The 15,901-nt window shown below is 39.8% G+C and overlaps 2 protein-coding genes across 3 annotated transcripts; one reads left to right on the top strand and one right to left on the bottom strand.

Annotated features, from left to right (window-relative positions):
• Nucleotides 1–446: 446 nt before the first annotated feature.
• Nucleotides 447–5,207, bottom strand: LOC308384975 (major histocompatibility complex class I-related gene protein-like). 2 transcript variants are annotated; one of them, XM_080863683.1, is made up of 7 exons: nucleotides 5,118–5,207; nucleotides 3,450–3,716; nucleotides 2,702–2,980; nucleotides 2,229–2,531; nucleotides 1,488–1,592; nucleotides 1,295–1,312; nucleotides 447–1,185 (listed from the first exon to the last, which is right to left on the bottom strand). In XM_080863683.1, the coding sequence occupies exons 2-7, from the start codon at nucleotides 3,571–3,573 to the stop codon at nucleotides 1,172–1,174; spliced, it is 843 nt and encodes a 280-aa protein (XP_080719809.1). In that variant the 5' UTR covers nucleotides 3,574–3,716; nucleotides 5,118–5,207; the 3' UTR covers nucleotides 447–1,171. The 2 variants fall into 2 exon arrangements, with proteins under 2 accessions (XP_080719809.1, XP_080719808.1); XM_080863682.1 differs by lacking the exon at nucleotides 5,118–5,207 and adding an exon at nucleotides 4,411–4,517.
• Nucleotides 5,208–5,375: 168 nt separating this feature from the next.
• slc39a7 (solute carrier family 39 member 7) lies at nucleotides 5,376–15,685 on the top strand. The gene is made up of 8 exons (XM_080863658.1): nucleotides 5,376–5,528; nucleotides 7,695–8,222; nucleotides 10,914–11,082; nucleotides 11,726–11,806; nucleotides 11,943–12,077; nucleotides 12,287–12,400; nucleotides 13,164–13,360; nucleotides 14,527–15,685. Exons 2-8 carry the CDS (start codon nucleotides 7,704–7,706, stop codon nucleotides 14,779–14,781), a joined length of 1,470 nt encoding a protein of 489 aa, XP_080719784.1. The 5' UTR covers nucleotides 5,376–5,528; nucleotides 7,695–7,703; the 3' UTR covers nucleotides 14,782–15,685.
• The last annotated feature ends 216 nt before the right edge of the window (nucleotides 15,686–15,901 follow it).

Here is a 15,901-nt window from a genome sequence, read left to right on the forward strand (position 1 = left end):
CTGTGGAATGTGGGCGTGTCAGACTGAAGTCTCACTGTCCTCATGAGGAAGCTACCACTACATCAACTATCACAACCAAAGTTCCCACGCATTTAAATAGAAATATCTAATCACAAACTGTTGAAACAAAAGACTATTCAGTCAAAACCGTTTCAGCTATCAGAATTGTAGTGTATATACATATATGGTATACTTCTGATACTCAGTGTATTGGCGAGACAGAGCAATTATGAAGATTTAATCAGATATTTATGCATCCACATAATTTCATTTCTGTTTTATAATTCAATTTTTGTATTTAATGTCTTGCATTACCCTCAATTTAGACAGAACTTATTTTCAGGATTGATGTGTGTTGTTTTCAAATGAGCCTAAACTCACACAACAGAGGTTTAGAACAGAGACAAACACAGTCAGCAACAGAGCAAAAGATAAAAGTCTGCTTCTTTTATTTTGTTGTGCATGTTATCTCTGTGTATAATAATTAAGTTCTTATCAAAATAAAGGTTCAAAAATATTTAAACAATCATGTGCAACTCTCTATGCAGGGCACAGTACCGTATGTTTACATCATATTGAATAAATAGCTGGTTAGAAGGAAACAGACCTTGTAAAAACTCTGAACATGTACCAAAAAGCACAGAAAACAAAAATGGAATTTAACTCTTCTCACACACTTAATATGCTTATTAAATAATTTTTTTTTAAATATCATTATCAATATCATCATCCAGATGTTAGTGAAGTCACATCATTGCAGCTTCAAACGGAGCATTTTGGCCATTGCTGATTGAGGAGCGGACAGAGAAATGAGGCACTTTATGCTAACTACACAATTTAGGCCCATCCTAAAGCATACCCTAGTTTCTGAACGAGCGTCATGTTGTAACACTTGAAATTAGTGACTGAGATTATAAACTCATCAGAAAACTGTTTACTGAGATCAAAATGTAAAGCAGCTGTTTGGCTGTCCTCCATACAGTCAGATAACTCTCCCACTTTGCACTGGTTTAACGCTTTGCATTTGCATTGTTCTTCAAACCTGAAAGCTGCATCTTTCTATGCATACTGTATGTTCAGCTAATGAAAGCTGGTGGGTCATCAGCACTCTCCAAATGAAAATATTTCCCTTTCTGGGAAAATGTGATGAAACTCGGTGTTCTTCTCACCGTCACTGCTCCCCTGCTAAGACAAACAGAGAACAGAAAATGAAATGTCTCCTGTTACAGTAAACAGAGTATCAGTTACTAACAAAGTAAAAACAAGTTGCGGCATTTTTATTAACATTACTCACTGTTTGTAAGCTGGAACCCTGAAATACAGGCAGAATAATGAAAAACAAAATGATTAACATGACAGAGTTTAGCAAAGCCAAATTATCAAATCACTCACTAAAAATATCACCAAAAATATCATGTAAGTACATATAACTACAAGGTGCATAAATTCCAAATTCATTATTGGAGTAAAATCTGCTGTAATCTCGCCATTGTTGTTTCTTCTCCAGATGGAGAAACCAAAGACTGCCAGGAGGAGTAAAGCTCCTCCAACACCTCCAACAACAGGACCAACAGGAAACACTGAGGGAGAAACTGAAAAGGTCCAAAATGTAAGATCATTCACACTGCTGCCAAACCAAGCTGCTGTTTCCAGTGTTAATGCATCACTTCTGAACATTGTATGTGGTTAAGAAGAACATTTTCTTCTTTAATGGTGTGGTTCATGAGATCTGTAGTGGCCAGATCTCAGTTTGGATCATAAAGAAAGAAAATTTGTGCTTAGGATGGTTTACAATGTAAAAGCAGACACTGTATATACTGCTTCAGCCTGATTTAATTATGCATTTTTGGCTTTTTTGTTATCAAACTTCTCCTTAGTGTAAATGTTAGCACCATTCTTCTATACATGGTTATATGATGAGGTTGTACAATATTTGGTGTTTATTATATTGGTTCATGCCTACGATCAGATTTGGCACATTTGAGAAACTTTAGCAGATTAAACTCCCTTTCATCCTAATTAATGTCTCCATTGTTTCCTCTGACAGTGTGCAAAATATTTTACATTACAAACAGTTGTAATTTATTGACATTAAAATGACATCACTAATGAATTTCTGTTGACTCAAGAATTTCATGCAGACATTTGTTTCAGAGTTTGTTTGTTTTTTAAATATGATGGTGTTGTAAACTTTGAGATACAGAACTTAATTCCTGAGCCTTTCTCACCCCAGTTTGTCCGGATCGCTGTCTTGTCCAGTTTGGTGATGATGTCTTCCTTAACATCAGAGAGCTGAAACACACAGTCGTACCTCCTCCAGTCCTCTGGCTTGATTGATGAAACATTCAGCTCAACGCTCATCTGGAAGCTGCCGTCGTGGTTGGGGAGGATCTCTCCATGCTCCACACCCTCATGAATTTCCTCTTCACCTCTCCGCCAGAACATCATGGCTCTCTCTGGGTAGAAACCTGTAGCATGGCAGCTGACTAGAGAGGAGGGAGTCCTCTGGAGGAGAGAAACTGAGGGAAGAACTGGGAAAAGATAAAAACAAAATAGGGAGAGAGGCTTTATCTGGGACAGCTGATAGTCATTGATGAAATGCTTGTCTATGCACTGGTTCATTTTCCTTGAAATGGTGCTGTAGAATAGAAACAGAAAGGGAAGCTTTTGCAACGAAATATAATAGCATATGTAATTCTACCTGTTCTCTGCAGAAAGCTCCTCCCATATTTCACATACTTCTTCAGCCAGTCGGGGCACCTGTTGATGTAGTAGTTCTTGTTGTGCTCTAATCTGGGTTTTTCAGTATCCCACTGCAGTTTCGTGACGACAGCCTGTGGCTTAGGAGCAATCCATGTTAGTGTCTGCAGGTCCAACGCTATGAAGTCTTCCCCATCATAACCATACTGATTAAAGCCTGTGATTTTATCAGTCTCATCGTCCCATTCACAGCCATTCATCCTCTGAAAAATGTGAACACCTGACAGGGAGAGAGAGAGAGAGAATGCAGAGCCAGTAAAGTTGTGGATGGTTAAAGATGATCAGAAAAGTAAATCCTGCTGCGAGTCGTCAATATTTATCATCAAAACAACACCCGCATCATAAGAGGAAAAGAAATTCTCATCTTTATTATTCTTGTCCTTGGAAGTAACCATTTACTTCAGCTACTGTTGATGTACACAGTGACAGCGACCTTGTATATGGCAGGGATTTTTCTTGCCATCCCTCTAACAGAGCAAATTAAATTAGGTCAGTAATTTATTCTGGTCACTAGAACAGAGTAAATATCTTACTTGTAATTTTACTTATGTGGTAGACTGAGTGTTTTAGGTGTGTAAATGAAAACCTCCAAATAAAATGAAATAAATTATGATGGGAGGATGTAAGTCTCGCTGTGTGTGTGTGAATGAAAAGAGCAACATTTTAGGTAAAGGGTGATATTAGTGTACCTGCAGTTTGGTTTAAGCGCTTCTTCAAACTATTAATATTGGCTCTGAAGACCTGCTGATTCCCAGAGCACTTCTGCGTGTACCACTCCAAGTGCTGAGGATCTTTTTTTATTAACTCCTGCATCCAGTCCAGTTTGGGTTCAGCTCTCCTGATGCTGCTGTCGCAGTAGCCCACTAAAACCCCATCAACTAAAGCCGCACCAACAAATTCTGGGAAGTCTGAGATCCCAGAGGAAGCAGTGATGAAATATTTCAGGGAGTGTTTCACTGTTGAGGAAAACATGCCATTAATGAATTTATTTACAATGTAATTTTACTAATAATTCAATATTTATTGCTCTTAAAAAATTCCTTCTCGTGAATTTTAAGCTAATTTCATCTTAAGTCAAATCTATCATATCTGTATTATATACTTCTATCTCCTTTTTTATAGGACTGTCTCGGGTTAAAATAGCAGATTGTCGCTTTGTTGGCTACACTGCCCCCCAGTGTTTAAATATGGTATATATAATAACCATATTATATATACCATATATATAGTATATAATAACAAATGATGTACTAATATTCTCATTTAAACTCAATAGTAGTAGCAGCCGTATCACAAGAAGGAGTAGCAGTACTATTTGTTGCTGATATACAACTAATTTAGTTACATTAATGGGAACTGCGTGTGACGATATCAACGGGTTGACAATGTCAGCAGTTCTTCCTCGTGATAACTGCGAATTAAATATCAATAATATTAACTAAATTAGGAGGAGATGTTTCAGCAGTGCATTTATGAGCCATTCCTAACTTCCTCCTACGTGTAAATAATTGTAATTTAGGAGATGATAAAATTAAAGACGAAAGTAAAACTAAAAACGCAGCATCAGAGTACCGTTATACAGGAAGAAAGGACAATAACAGCTGTTGCAGCACAGACGTGCTTTACAGAAATAAAAAGGGATGATTTTACCTGCAGATGAAACGTGACAGGAGAGGAGAAAAAAACACAGGCTGTTCATCCTGTTTGTATAAATAAGATGGGTCCTAAAACAGGCCGCTGATAAGAAATGTGAAGAGAGAAACTGGGGGTGTGAAAGCGTCTCTGACCAATAACGTATCATTTAGATGAGGGCAGAACACACCGGCCGACCAGTCATAACTTATCGTGCTGAGTGCGAAAGTGAAGCACTGCATAATAAGCTGGGGGGGGGGGGGGGTTCTGGGTATTTTTTTCTTTTTCTTTTTCTTTTAGGATTCAGCAGTTGAGCTTTTCTGCCAATTTTACCACATCTGCCTTTTATTTCAAAAACTCGTTAAAATAGGTCAGCATATGTCAGGGATGTGTCTTACTGTAAGTAACTTTTAGGACCTAAATGACAAAAGCATTGTCCTCCTGATTAAAAATGTAGATTTTTTTGAAATTTATTTTCAATTAATTACTTTTTTAAAAAAATGCGATTTATAATGCAGTAATGACTGCTTCACCAAACGATCATTATCATTGGATTTAAAGCAACTTCTTTTTATGTTCCGCTTTTAAATAAAAGTTATCTGACAATTAATAAAATATAAATGTGTATAATCTTATTATTGTTGTTGTTGTTGTTTATTTATGTCGTGATAGACTCCCTCTCTATCATAAAAAAAAGTCTCCTTCCTTTACATAAATAAACAAACCTTCAGTTAATCGAGTCACGATGTTTATATCCTCCTTGTCTCCGGGTTGGTGCTGTCGGTATCACATATCTCGCGATAATTTGGTTATCTCCTTTAAATGAGAAGAAATTGTACTCTTTTTATTTTGAGTTAAACGTTTTAATATGCCACTATAATGCTTTAAAAAGGCAATAAAATATAATTGAATCTAAGTAGTGAGTAAAAAGGTGTCTCAAAAGCACCACGAAAGGAGGAGGTAGACTTTGAATGGAACGCGTTCCCGCGAGGTTTCGTGTAGTTTAGTTGAGTAAATGCCACGTCTTATTCTCAGCCACCAGCATCATCAACGTAGGCAGAAATATTGGTAGTTCTGAGCCCAGGACAGATCAAGTTATCAAGTGGCCGACACTCGGTGATATCTGGCACGATCTGGTAAGATTTTAATCTTTATATTTTTCTGTTATGTTGCATTCAGACATGTTGCTTCTGCTGCAGCAACATGCTAGCAAGTTTAGTAACTAGCTAGCTAGCCAGCTAGCAGACTTTCCTAACAGCTAATTGAAACCTGCGGTCAGTGGTCCTCTTTGAGCGGCTTTTGCTGTTTACTTTGAGATTAAAGTTGATGCTCTCCACAGGGATTATCCACGTTCACCCACCAAACAGTGAGCAAATAAACAATCACAAGAGAAGACAAAGCTAGCTCAATCAAAGTCAGATTACCTTCACTTCATTGTATCGTCACAGCTAAAATGATACGGCTGCAAGCACACATCAGCAGATGCTGGTGCACATACATACACATGCAGCGATGTATTACAGTATTATATCAAAGCAAACCAGCTAAAAGCACAAAAAACACAAGCTACAAAGTTTGCTTTTTGATTTGAAGAGCTTCAGTCTGGAGTCACAGCAGTGGACAGTTGCAACGGCTTCATGCAAACTCTGATGTATTAAGGATAATTCGCTGTTATCTTGATCAGTTCACTGATCAATCGCCACATTTGGTGCGGATCCCATTTCTTACTGGAAATGCGTCCTAAGACGCACGGAATGACATACGTAGTCATATATTAATAGGTTAGGCTTATTAAGGCTTATTTTTTTGACGTCTCATATCTTGGCGAATAGCTCGAATCCTGCATTTAAAGAAAGTGCTCGTTTCTGCAGTAACTTGTTGCACTGTCTGTACATGCGTAGTTTCTAATTTCCTCTTGAAATACCTTGGATGTCACACAAACTGTTAGGGCCAAAGATTGATTCTGACTCATATTCTGTTCTTCTTGTGATTTTTAAACTCACCATGAACAGAACGTGATCCTAAAATATGGCTAGATGTTTACTGATTAAATAAAGATAACATTGAGGACTATGCTCAATAACTTGTTGCACTGTCTGTACATGCGTAGACAGTGCAACAAAGAGTGACTGGGGATTTGTGCTTCAGCAGGAAACCTACGTCATAACCACAAACCCCTCTGAACCCTATGCTATAACCTACAACCAAACATGCACCTAACTACACATCGGCTCTACGCAGCGCACAACTATTTTAACTGTCCTGTTGAGTACAGTCAATTCCTTCATCTAATTTTTCGCCTCAGTTTTTGAATTTGTCAGTAAGAGAATAACAGTCATCATCTTACTATAAGGAATAGTATTAGTCATAGCATCAATATAAAGACTCACAAATGTCAGCAAATTCCTGGGGAGAGACTGGTGAAACAAAAGGGAATGTATAAAGAAGTGAAAAAAGCTTAACACAAATATGTTTGCAAGAAATGATCAAAACAAAGGGTGGGCACCCAGGAGGGAAAGAAGTCCCAACATTGTATCTGGTTCTAACAAACCACCATATATAAAACATCAGGACATGACCACAAAGAAATTAACACATAATGCACCAGGCACAAGCATAAATGCCAGTAAAGTTCAGCAACTTACACAGGTTACGTCGTAGGCTCTACAAAGACGGCCTGAGACTAACTGAGAAGCTTTGAGTGTAGATGTAAACATGCCCTCTGAGTTACAGCCATAACTGTATATAAATGAGGAACATAACCATTATTGCATCACCCATTGGTCTTGGATTCTTCTTGTTAAAGGAGCAGGAAGTTACTATATTTGGAGTAGAAGGTGGTAGTTATCAGCTGATGCTAGCTTGGTTACCAAGCTGCATTTTTAAACTGCTTAATATAGATGAGACTAGTAAAATATTACAATTTCATTGACAATTGTTCAATAAGGCAATAACAACACAAACGGAGTCATGAGGTCCAGTTCAGTGACTCAAAGTGTGGTCCACCCGACCCTGATCAGCTGCATTTCCCTGTCTGTCAGCAGCCTTAATCTTAAGCCTGAAGAAAATTAAACTGCAGTGTTACAAACAGATTGACCCTCTGTTGTTAAGGATGTGGAAACTGTCCACAGAAGGGAATTTCATAGTGAATTTTGCATCAAACCTTTAAAGATTTCCTTAATGTCATTTGGTTGGACAGTTTAAACTTAGAGTCTGTTTCTTCACCCTCACTTTGGCTTCAGTTTTGATGCTGCTGGGTTTTTATTTATTAGATGTCTTCTTCTCCTTTCTCTACATCCCAGGGTTTTAATATGGGCTGTTTACGTCTGCTGGCATTGACATTGGCAACATCTGCAGTACTGTTGTTAGCATCCCATTTAGCCACTGCTCACAGCCATTCCCATGGTGACCATGGACATACCCACGGCCACCATCACCACCACCATGGCCACTCACACGGCGAGGACGACCACCATGGGCACTCCCATGGCTCTCAGGTGAAGATGTTCCATGGAGCAAGCAAGTGGAGCGCTGAGGCCAACCTGCAGGAAGAGGAGCACGATCACGGACACGGCCACGATCACGGACACGGGCACGATCACGGCCACGATCACGGACACAGGCACGATCACGGACACGGGCACGATCACGGACACGGCCATGGCCACTCTCATGATCACGGCCACGATCACGGACATGATCATGCTCATCATGAGAATGTTGTTCGAGTACACAAGGAGGGAGGTGGACACGAGCACTCACACGGAGGGGAGAGGACGAAGAGGGAGGCAGGCAAAGAGAAGAGGAACATGGTGGAGCTCTGGACACAGGTGAGTGACTGCTTGTTTAGGTTCAGCAGTTGGGTTTGAAGACAAATTAATCATAGTGGCATAAACCTGTTTTTCCTGCTGATGATTTCAGTATGTTGATACAATGTTCACTTCTCAGTAAAACTCTATAAAGCATGAAGACAAGAAACGTCTGTCTCATAAGCAGTGTTGGGACTAACGCGTTATTAAGTAACGCGTTACAGTAACTACGTTATTATTGTGGTAACGAGCACGGTAACTAGTTATTATGCCAAAATCAGGAACGCGTTACTCGTTACTGGGATTTAGATAGGGTCATTACTCGTTACTTCGTGTGGTGGCATCGCGGAGCTTCCACAGATTCAGTAACATTAGCAAGTGGTGGAGGCCAGCAGGTGGAGGAGAGAAAAGGGACGCAGAAGGAAGAGAGACCCGAGGTGGCCGCCGGTCCGAGTGTGAACTGAACTTCAGGTAAGAAGTTATAACCTGCAGTCTATCTGGGTCAGATATGAACCAAGTTTAGGTGGAGTTTATTTTCGTTATTCTGACTTTTTTCCTACTGCCTACTAGCTAGCATGACTGAGTTTCTATACAGCTGGGTGGGTGCTATGAAGTTAATGATGTTGAACTTTATTTTGTTCATAAGGTTAATTATTAGAGTTGCCAACCGTCCTGTAAAAAACAGAATCGTCTGGTATTCAGAGAAAATATCATGCGTTTTGTATTGAGGTAAAAAGGAACAGTTTGTCCCGTAATTCAGCTAGAATGGAAAAAGACACAAAGCTGGATTTATTCTGTCATGACGCTGCAGCTGCCTCTTCTCCTCTCATTCTCCCCCCTCCCTCTCCTGTTTCTACTTCAATCATGAAACTGATCAATGATCAGCTGATCGTCTTTGCTGTCTTGTTTGTTTATCGCCCACTTTGCGCCAGAAAGAGGAAACCAGGAAATGTCGCAATAAAAACAACAGCAGCACGTTTAAGCTTGATCAGCTGTTGTTAGAATTTATTCAGTATTAATTTCTACTATCAGCTGATGTTTGCTGGAGCCACAGCTGTAAAAGCTGCTGGTCATGATATGGTTTGGTTATCTGGTGAGAGGGAAACATGAAGATGAAACCAGGAGATGTCCTTACTGAATCATCAGAGCTGAACAGGTGATGGAGAAACAGGTTTACCTTTTAGGTGACATGAATGAGTTGAAGGGAAGTTATGAACTGTTTCTTTCTGAGAGACAAATAACCCCAGGATCCTTTTCTAAGTAGCTGACAGCTGGTAACTGTGCAGGGGCGGATCTAGCAAAGTGTTGCCAGGGGGCCAGGTAGGGCATTAACAGGGAAAGGGGGGCACAAAGAAATACTTTTCTTTCTTATTCTCATTTAAAATGTCTCGCTTTTATTAAATAATCATCTGAATCTTACAACAAACGATTGATAGATTGATACATATATACCATCAGAACAGTGTACATCACTGTCACAACAGCGTTTGTTTTCATTCAAAGGCTTCATGATATTTGCTATAATGGTGGGCCAGTCTCTAGTCAAAATGCCCGGGCCAATTTTTTGTCCCAGTCCAGCCCTGTATGCAGCTCATCTGCAGTCTGGTGTTACCTACATCTTCCTATTCAGAAGGCAGAATTTCCCAGTTCTGAGTACAATCGAAAGCACCACGACTGCAGTTTTTGTGTTGGATGTAAAAAGCGCACATGACGCTGTGACGTAGGCTAGAATCATGGCGGCGATCAATGACAGTCCAGGCGTGGGATTTCTCTCGTGGAAATATGCACATTATCTTTTCCTTTCTATTGGTAGGTGGCACAGCGCACTTGTGGCAAGTAAGCAAGCTAGGAGACTGGCAAAGTTATGGAAGCAACACATTAACAAGAGAATTCTGAGTAAAACCAAAGTTACTTTCCCTAGTAACTAGTTACTTTGAAAGTAACGAGTAACTTGAAGTAACTGAGTTACTTTTAGTAACTGAGTTACTTTTGATAGAAGTAACTAGTAATGTAACTAAGTTACTAATTTAAAGTAACTTACCCAACACTGCTCATAAGCCTCCAAGCAGCAAAGGCTTCATAAATGAAATTGCTTTTTAAAGCCTTAGTTTGTAGTGAGAGGTATGTTATTGCAAGCTGTTGATCATGGTTTACATTCTTTTGAAGTTATAGTTGTGCAGCAAAGCAGCAGGATTCTTGAGACAAAATCAGACTCGTTGTGATCTCATAACGAATTGAATTGTGGAGTTTTGCACAACTGGGTGATATCTGTATGCAATTTATTGTGTGCCTTTATCTGTATCTTCTCTAAAGAGTTTCCCTGGCTCTCGTTTGTTTCTTATTTTGAGGAACTTGAATGTGCTGTCTGTTCCCTGAATGACTCACAGCCTTGCAGTGGTGCATTGTTACTACTGAAGAACAAAGTTGGAGTTATAGTCGGCATCCAAATGGCTCCTTGGTGCTGTATCTGTGTGAGCCAGAAGCTCTTTAGTTTTGTTTTCCAGTCATCAGCTCTGTGCTGACCGATCCGAAAACCTCAGAATATTATATTTTATCCTTATATTTTATATTATATTTGTATCCTTTCCTTTTTTTTCCTCTCCTAGTTTATATATTTTCCTTCATGTTTCTTCTTTAGTGAGTTAAGGATTATCTTTCACATGAATACAAAGCATTTGAAATTTAAACTCCCTCCTTCATCTTTGTCTGCAGGCTGTCGGAGCCACCCTGCTCATTAGTGCAGCTCCCTTCCTCATCCTGTTTCTGATCCCAGTTCAGTCCAACAGCGACCAGCACCAGAATCTGCTCAAAGTGCTGCTGAGCTTCGCATCTGGTGGATTGCTGGGTGACGCCTTCCTCCACCTCATACCACATGCTCTGGGTGAGTACGAGTTCCATTCTCATTTCCTTTTTCTTTTCTTTTTTTTTTTTACTGTAAGTTTATGTAAGTGAAGATTTTAAGTATTTATAAAGTGTTTCAAATATGCTCACGTTAATTACAAAGATCGTATGACAGAGACAATAGTTTTTAATTGATTACAGTGATATTCAGTCCAGTGATTTTGCACGTCGGGCACTGAAAAAGTAAACACATATATACAGCGAGAGATGTTGCAACAGTTAGAAAATATGACACTTTGTGGAAAAAAGTAAGGTTGTAGTCGGGCAAAGTCTTTGCGTCTGGTTTTGACTTCTTCTCTTCCTGTATCAGCACTTACGTGGTGTTATTGTCCAAGTGGAGACACCTGTCGTTCAGGAGAATACTGCAACGGCTAAATAGAAGTGACTGCGTGATGATGTTGCGGCGGCGTGCTACGCGACCCATGCGGAGGGTATACTGGTGCCTTTACAGCTTTGGCACTCCTGTCAAAGCCATAATTGCCTGTGATGGTAAAATGAGCAGCTCGGTGTCTCTGTTGGTTTTAACTTTTAGATTTGTTAAACAGCTGAGAGAGAAAAACAGAGCAGCACGATCCTCACTTTGTCTTTCTGACGTCTCCTCGTGTCATATTTGTTTTGCACAGAGCCCCACTCACATCACGAAGATGGGGATCATGGACACTCGCATGCAACTGAAGAGTCGCATGACCACGGCCACTCTCACGGTATGCATTAATGGGATTTCCTTTTTTTAATGTTGCCTGTGTGTTGTCTGGTTATTTGCCGGTGATTTTAAAAGAAAAAGTTTCTAAAGCCAAGCAGAGCTCATGAAGCAGTGCTCCCTATTCCCTACCTGTATAGGAGCGGCCCACGGTCATATGATGTCTGTGGGTCTTTGGGTTCTCGGTGGGATCATCGCTTTCCTAGTGGTGGAAAAATTTGTGCGTCTGCTGAAGGGAGGACATGGCCACGGACACTCCCATGGACACTCTCACGGTACGCTGGAGAAAACTCTTCTTTTGATCAAGCTCCTTTAAATTGCCCTGAAAGATCAGTTGTGTACAAAACCAGATTCCTGCATATAGTAAATGTTATTTTGTTGCTGTTTTCAGTTCAGAAGTTTTTTGTAAAACTGCATGTTCACTAGATTTCCCAGCTATATTCTCTGTAGGTGTTTTGAACTTTGTTCTGTGTGGCTTTTTCAGTTGCTACCAAAGAGAAGGACAGTGATGGAGAGGAGGAAAAAGAAAAGAAGAAGAAGGAGAAGAAAGAAAGCAAAGATCAGAAACCATCAAAGAAAGAGGAGAAAAAGAGTACAGGTGAAGCACTGAAGTGTAGTTTCTGTGCTGAAGCAACTGATTTCAAACAGAATTTGAACCTGCACACACCCACACTTCTTTGAGCTTCTTAAAAATGCTGCTGCAGGACGTTCACTGATAGAGCTTGGTCACTGTGTGCGTCAGCCTGTGTGTGGCTTATTTTTACGAGTCATAACTACACAATAGTGGTAGTAAAAATGACATTTTCTACTGTTTATTCCCATTGCTGCCATCTTGGATTGTAAAGTTGGGTTGTGGTATGGCTGCTCTGACTTTTTAAGGGGGAAAATCCCCTTTGGCGAACTCTGAATTTCCAAATTCCCACTTCAGATGGAACTGGGATAGAATTAACGTGGCGCAGAGGTTGGATTCTTGATTGTCTGGAATCTGCAAAAATGTGCAGTTGAGGATAAAACAGAACATGTTCACATGTGAGATGGTGAACAGACTGGTACCAGGCAGTCTCCCATTCAAGTACCAACCAGGCCCGACCCTGCTTAGCTTCAGAGATCAGCTGTGTGTAACACAAAACAGAACCAAGCTGCAAACATGTTTTCTTGGTCTTTCAAAATCTGTTTGGAATCAAGTTTTTAATGTGCGTGTCAGAGGAAAGAATGTTCACATTTTTCTTGGGTTGTTCTTATTTATGTTTTTTTTTTGTGGGAATCTTGAAACATAAAAAGCTCATTGTTTGCATCAATCCATGAGCCACTAAACACTTTACATATTCTTCGGGTCTTTACTGTTCCTTCCACTAATGCAGATATCAAGGTGTCTGGTTACCTAAACCTGGCAGCTGACTTCACACATAATTTCACTGATGGTTTGGCAATTGGAGCTTCATTCCTGGTTGGTCCAGCTGTGGGCACCGTCACCACCATCACCATCCTGCTTCATGAGGTCCCACATGAGATCGGAGACTTTGCCATCCTCGTCCAGTCTGGCTGCACCAAGAGGAAGGTAACCACCAAATATGAAAAAGCTGCAAAAAGTCTCAAAGTCGTTGACACAGTGTACACACACTTGTCAGTATACTTAACAAAGTATAAACAAGCAGCAAACAACAACTACATACAAGGAGGAATTAATAAGAACTATTCAAACAAAGACAGCCTGTCTACATGCAGTTTTCTAATTAAACTGTAAAGCGTGTTCACCAGGAAATGGTTATCCACCCACATACTGACACATCTTGTCTCGTGGTCAGTTTAGTCTCTAAATGACAACCCAAACAGCATCCACAGTCATTAAATATGTAAAGCCACTGCTCCACCTTCCCCATAAAACACAGTGGAAAACCTGATGTGGTCTGACTGGCAACTGTGCTTTTGAACCATGAAACTCTTGAATTTTGGTATAGAGGCCAAAAAGTCCTTGGATTTCTGTGTACAGTTCTCAGCGTGCTTTTAACTGAGTGAAACTGTAAAACTCCATAGTGCTGAAAATGGAGAGACTAGACGAATCCTTCAATTGTCACACAAGGGTAAATTTGGTTGTATCAGCAGTAAAAAAAAACAAACCACATACACAAACAGAACAAGACACGGAACAGAAACACACAATTTTGACATATTTACATCATGGACAGTAGTTACCAAAGCAGAGTACTGTACAGGTATTAAAATTAGAGTACAGATAAGGACAAAAAGTAGTAAACAAACCAAACAAATATTTTTGGTACAAATTCACCCTGACTGTGTGATGCTGCTGTGCTCTTTGCTGATATGTACAGGGAAGCTGCTTTGGTCCACACATGCAAAACAAGCTTCCTCTTGCACCTTTCTTTCACAATAAAAGCCTTTGATATATGCACAGTATGACAGCTGTACTCTTGGAATATATGCAACATATTTAAAGCTAATTGTAAGATTTGAATAAACTCCTATCTCTGGTTTTAGCTTTAAAATAGAAAAATTATTTTTTCAATAGTAATTAAATATATATATATATATATATATTTTTTATTTTTAGTGCAGATTACCTAGTATGTGGTGCAAAAATAGACATTTATATACTGGATTAAAATGGGGACCAAAATATTCTGGTTCTCTTTAAAAGATTTTTAAAAATATATATAAAACTATAGAAAATTAATGAAGCATTGTCTTCTCCCTCCTTGCCTGCAGGCCATGTGTCTACAGCTGCTGACCGCTCTGGGAGCTCTGGCTGGGACAGCTTGCTCGCTGTTGGCTGAAGGTGTGGGTGCCGCTGCTACCGCCTGGATCCTGCCCTTCACGGCTGGCGGGTTCGTTTACATCGCCACAGTGACGGTGCTCCCAGAGCTGCTGGCGGGCCGCTCCAGTTTCGGCCAGTCTCTAATGGAAATTCTTGCCCTGCTGTTCGGAGTTGGCATGATGGTGCTGATTGCGGAGTACGAGTGAGGCGCTGCAGAGCGCACAGACTTCTTACAGCACAGGGGATGGAGAGACAGAGAGAAGAGGTCAAACGGTTAAAAAAGCCTTTTCACGTAGAGATCATGTGGATTATTTTTGTCAAAGCTGTGTTTCCTTGTTTGTTTCTTTTTTTTTTTTTTTTAAATTGAGTTGTATTTTGGCACAAACGCCACTACTTGATGGAAAGTGGAAATGTTTTTGTTGTGTAGTGTCTGTTTTTCTTAGCAGTTCATGCGCACATCCCTGATTTGTTTAACTACTTTGTGGTTTTTGAGAGGAGTAGTGTTAACTTCTTGATTGTTAACACTGCTCCACTAAAGAAACTGACAGCTGGAAGAAATAACATGAGTGGAAGGATTTTTGGGAAAGGGAAGAACGTGGATGTGGACTCTTTCTGTACAACGGCTCAGTATCAACTTAACATCTTCACTACATCGACCATCCGGCCGCCATCTAACTACATGCTGAGCTGACAAGTAACTTCCCTCTAAGTCAGAAACATTTTCCATCTGAATCCATATCAGTTTAAGATGTAACAGGTCTTCTGTTCATTTCAAGCTTTGGTGAGTGAAAGAGTGGAGACAGTGCTGGTGTGGCTCCCACTGAAGTGACTCAGTGCTCTGTTCTACTTGATTAATATCTGTTTAGTTTGAATGTACCCAATCTCAATATTTTTACATTCCACACAATAAAAGTGAATGTGGCTTTTACGCATGTGCTACAAATGGCAACATAATTACTCTGAAATTATTAAACTCTCACCTGGTTGTTTGTTAAAGTAGAAGCAGTTTTCACATTCCTAACCAAACTATTTTTTTCAGCTGATGACAAAGAATAAATAAAACACTTGCAGCTGTTCTGAAATCCTCAATAAAGGGTAATTATTTTCAAAGTGTTGATGATTTTTCTGTATGTTCTGTAATTGACCGTAACAAGATTATAATGAAATGGTTTTAAGTTGTTAGAAGTGATGTTACCAAACACAGAAATGTTTTTTGTGACTCTCCAAAAGTTGATTCTGTTCATCTGGACGTAGCGTTTTCAGTGGGAGAAAACGTTCAGATGAACACAACCAACTTGTGGAGATGTACTTACCTGGATGATTGAG

The sequence above is a fragment of the Rhamphochromis sp. 'chilingali' genome (genome assembly GCF_963969265.1).
Source record: "Rhamphochromis sp. 'chilingali' genome assembly, chromosome: 17".
NCBI classification, from domain to species: Eukaryota; Metazoa; Chordata; class Actinopteri; order Cichliformes; family Cichlidae; genus Rhamphochromis; species Rhamphochromis sp. 'chilingali'.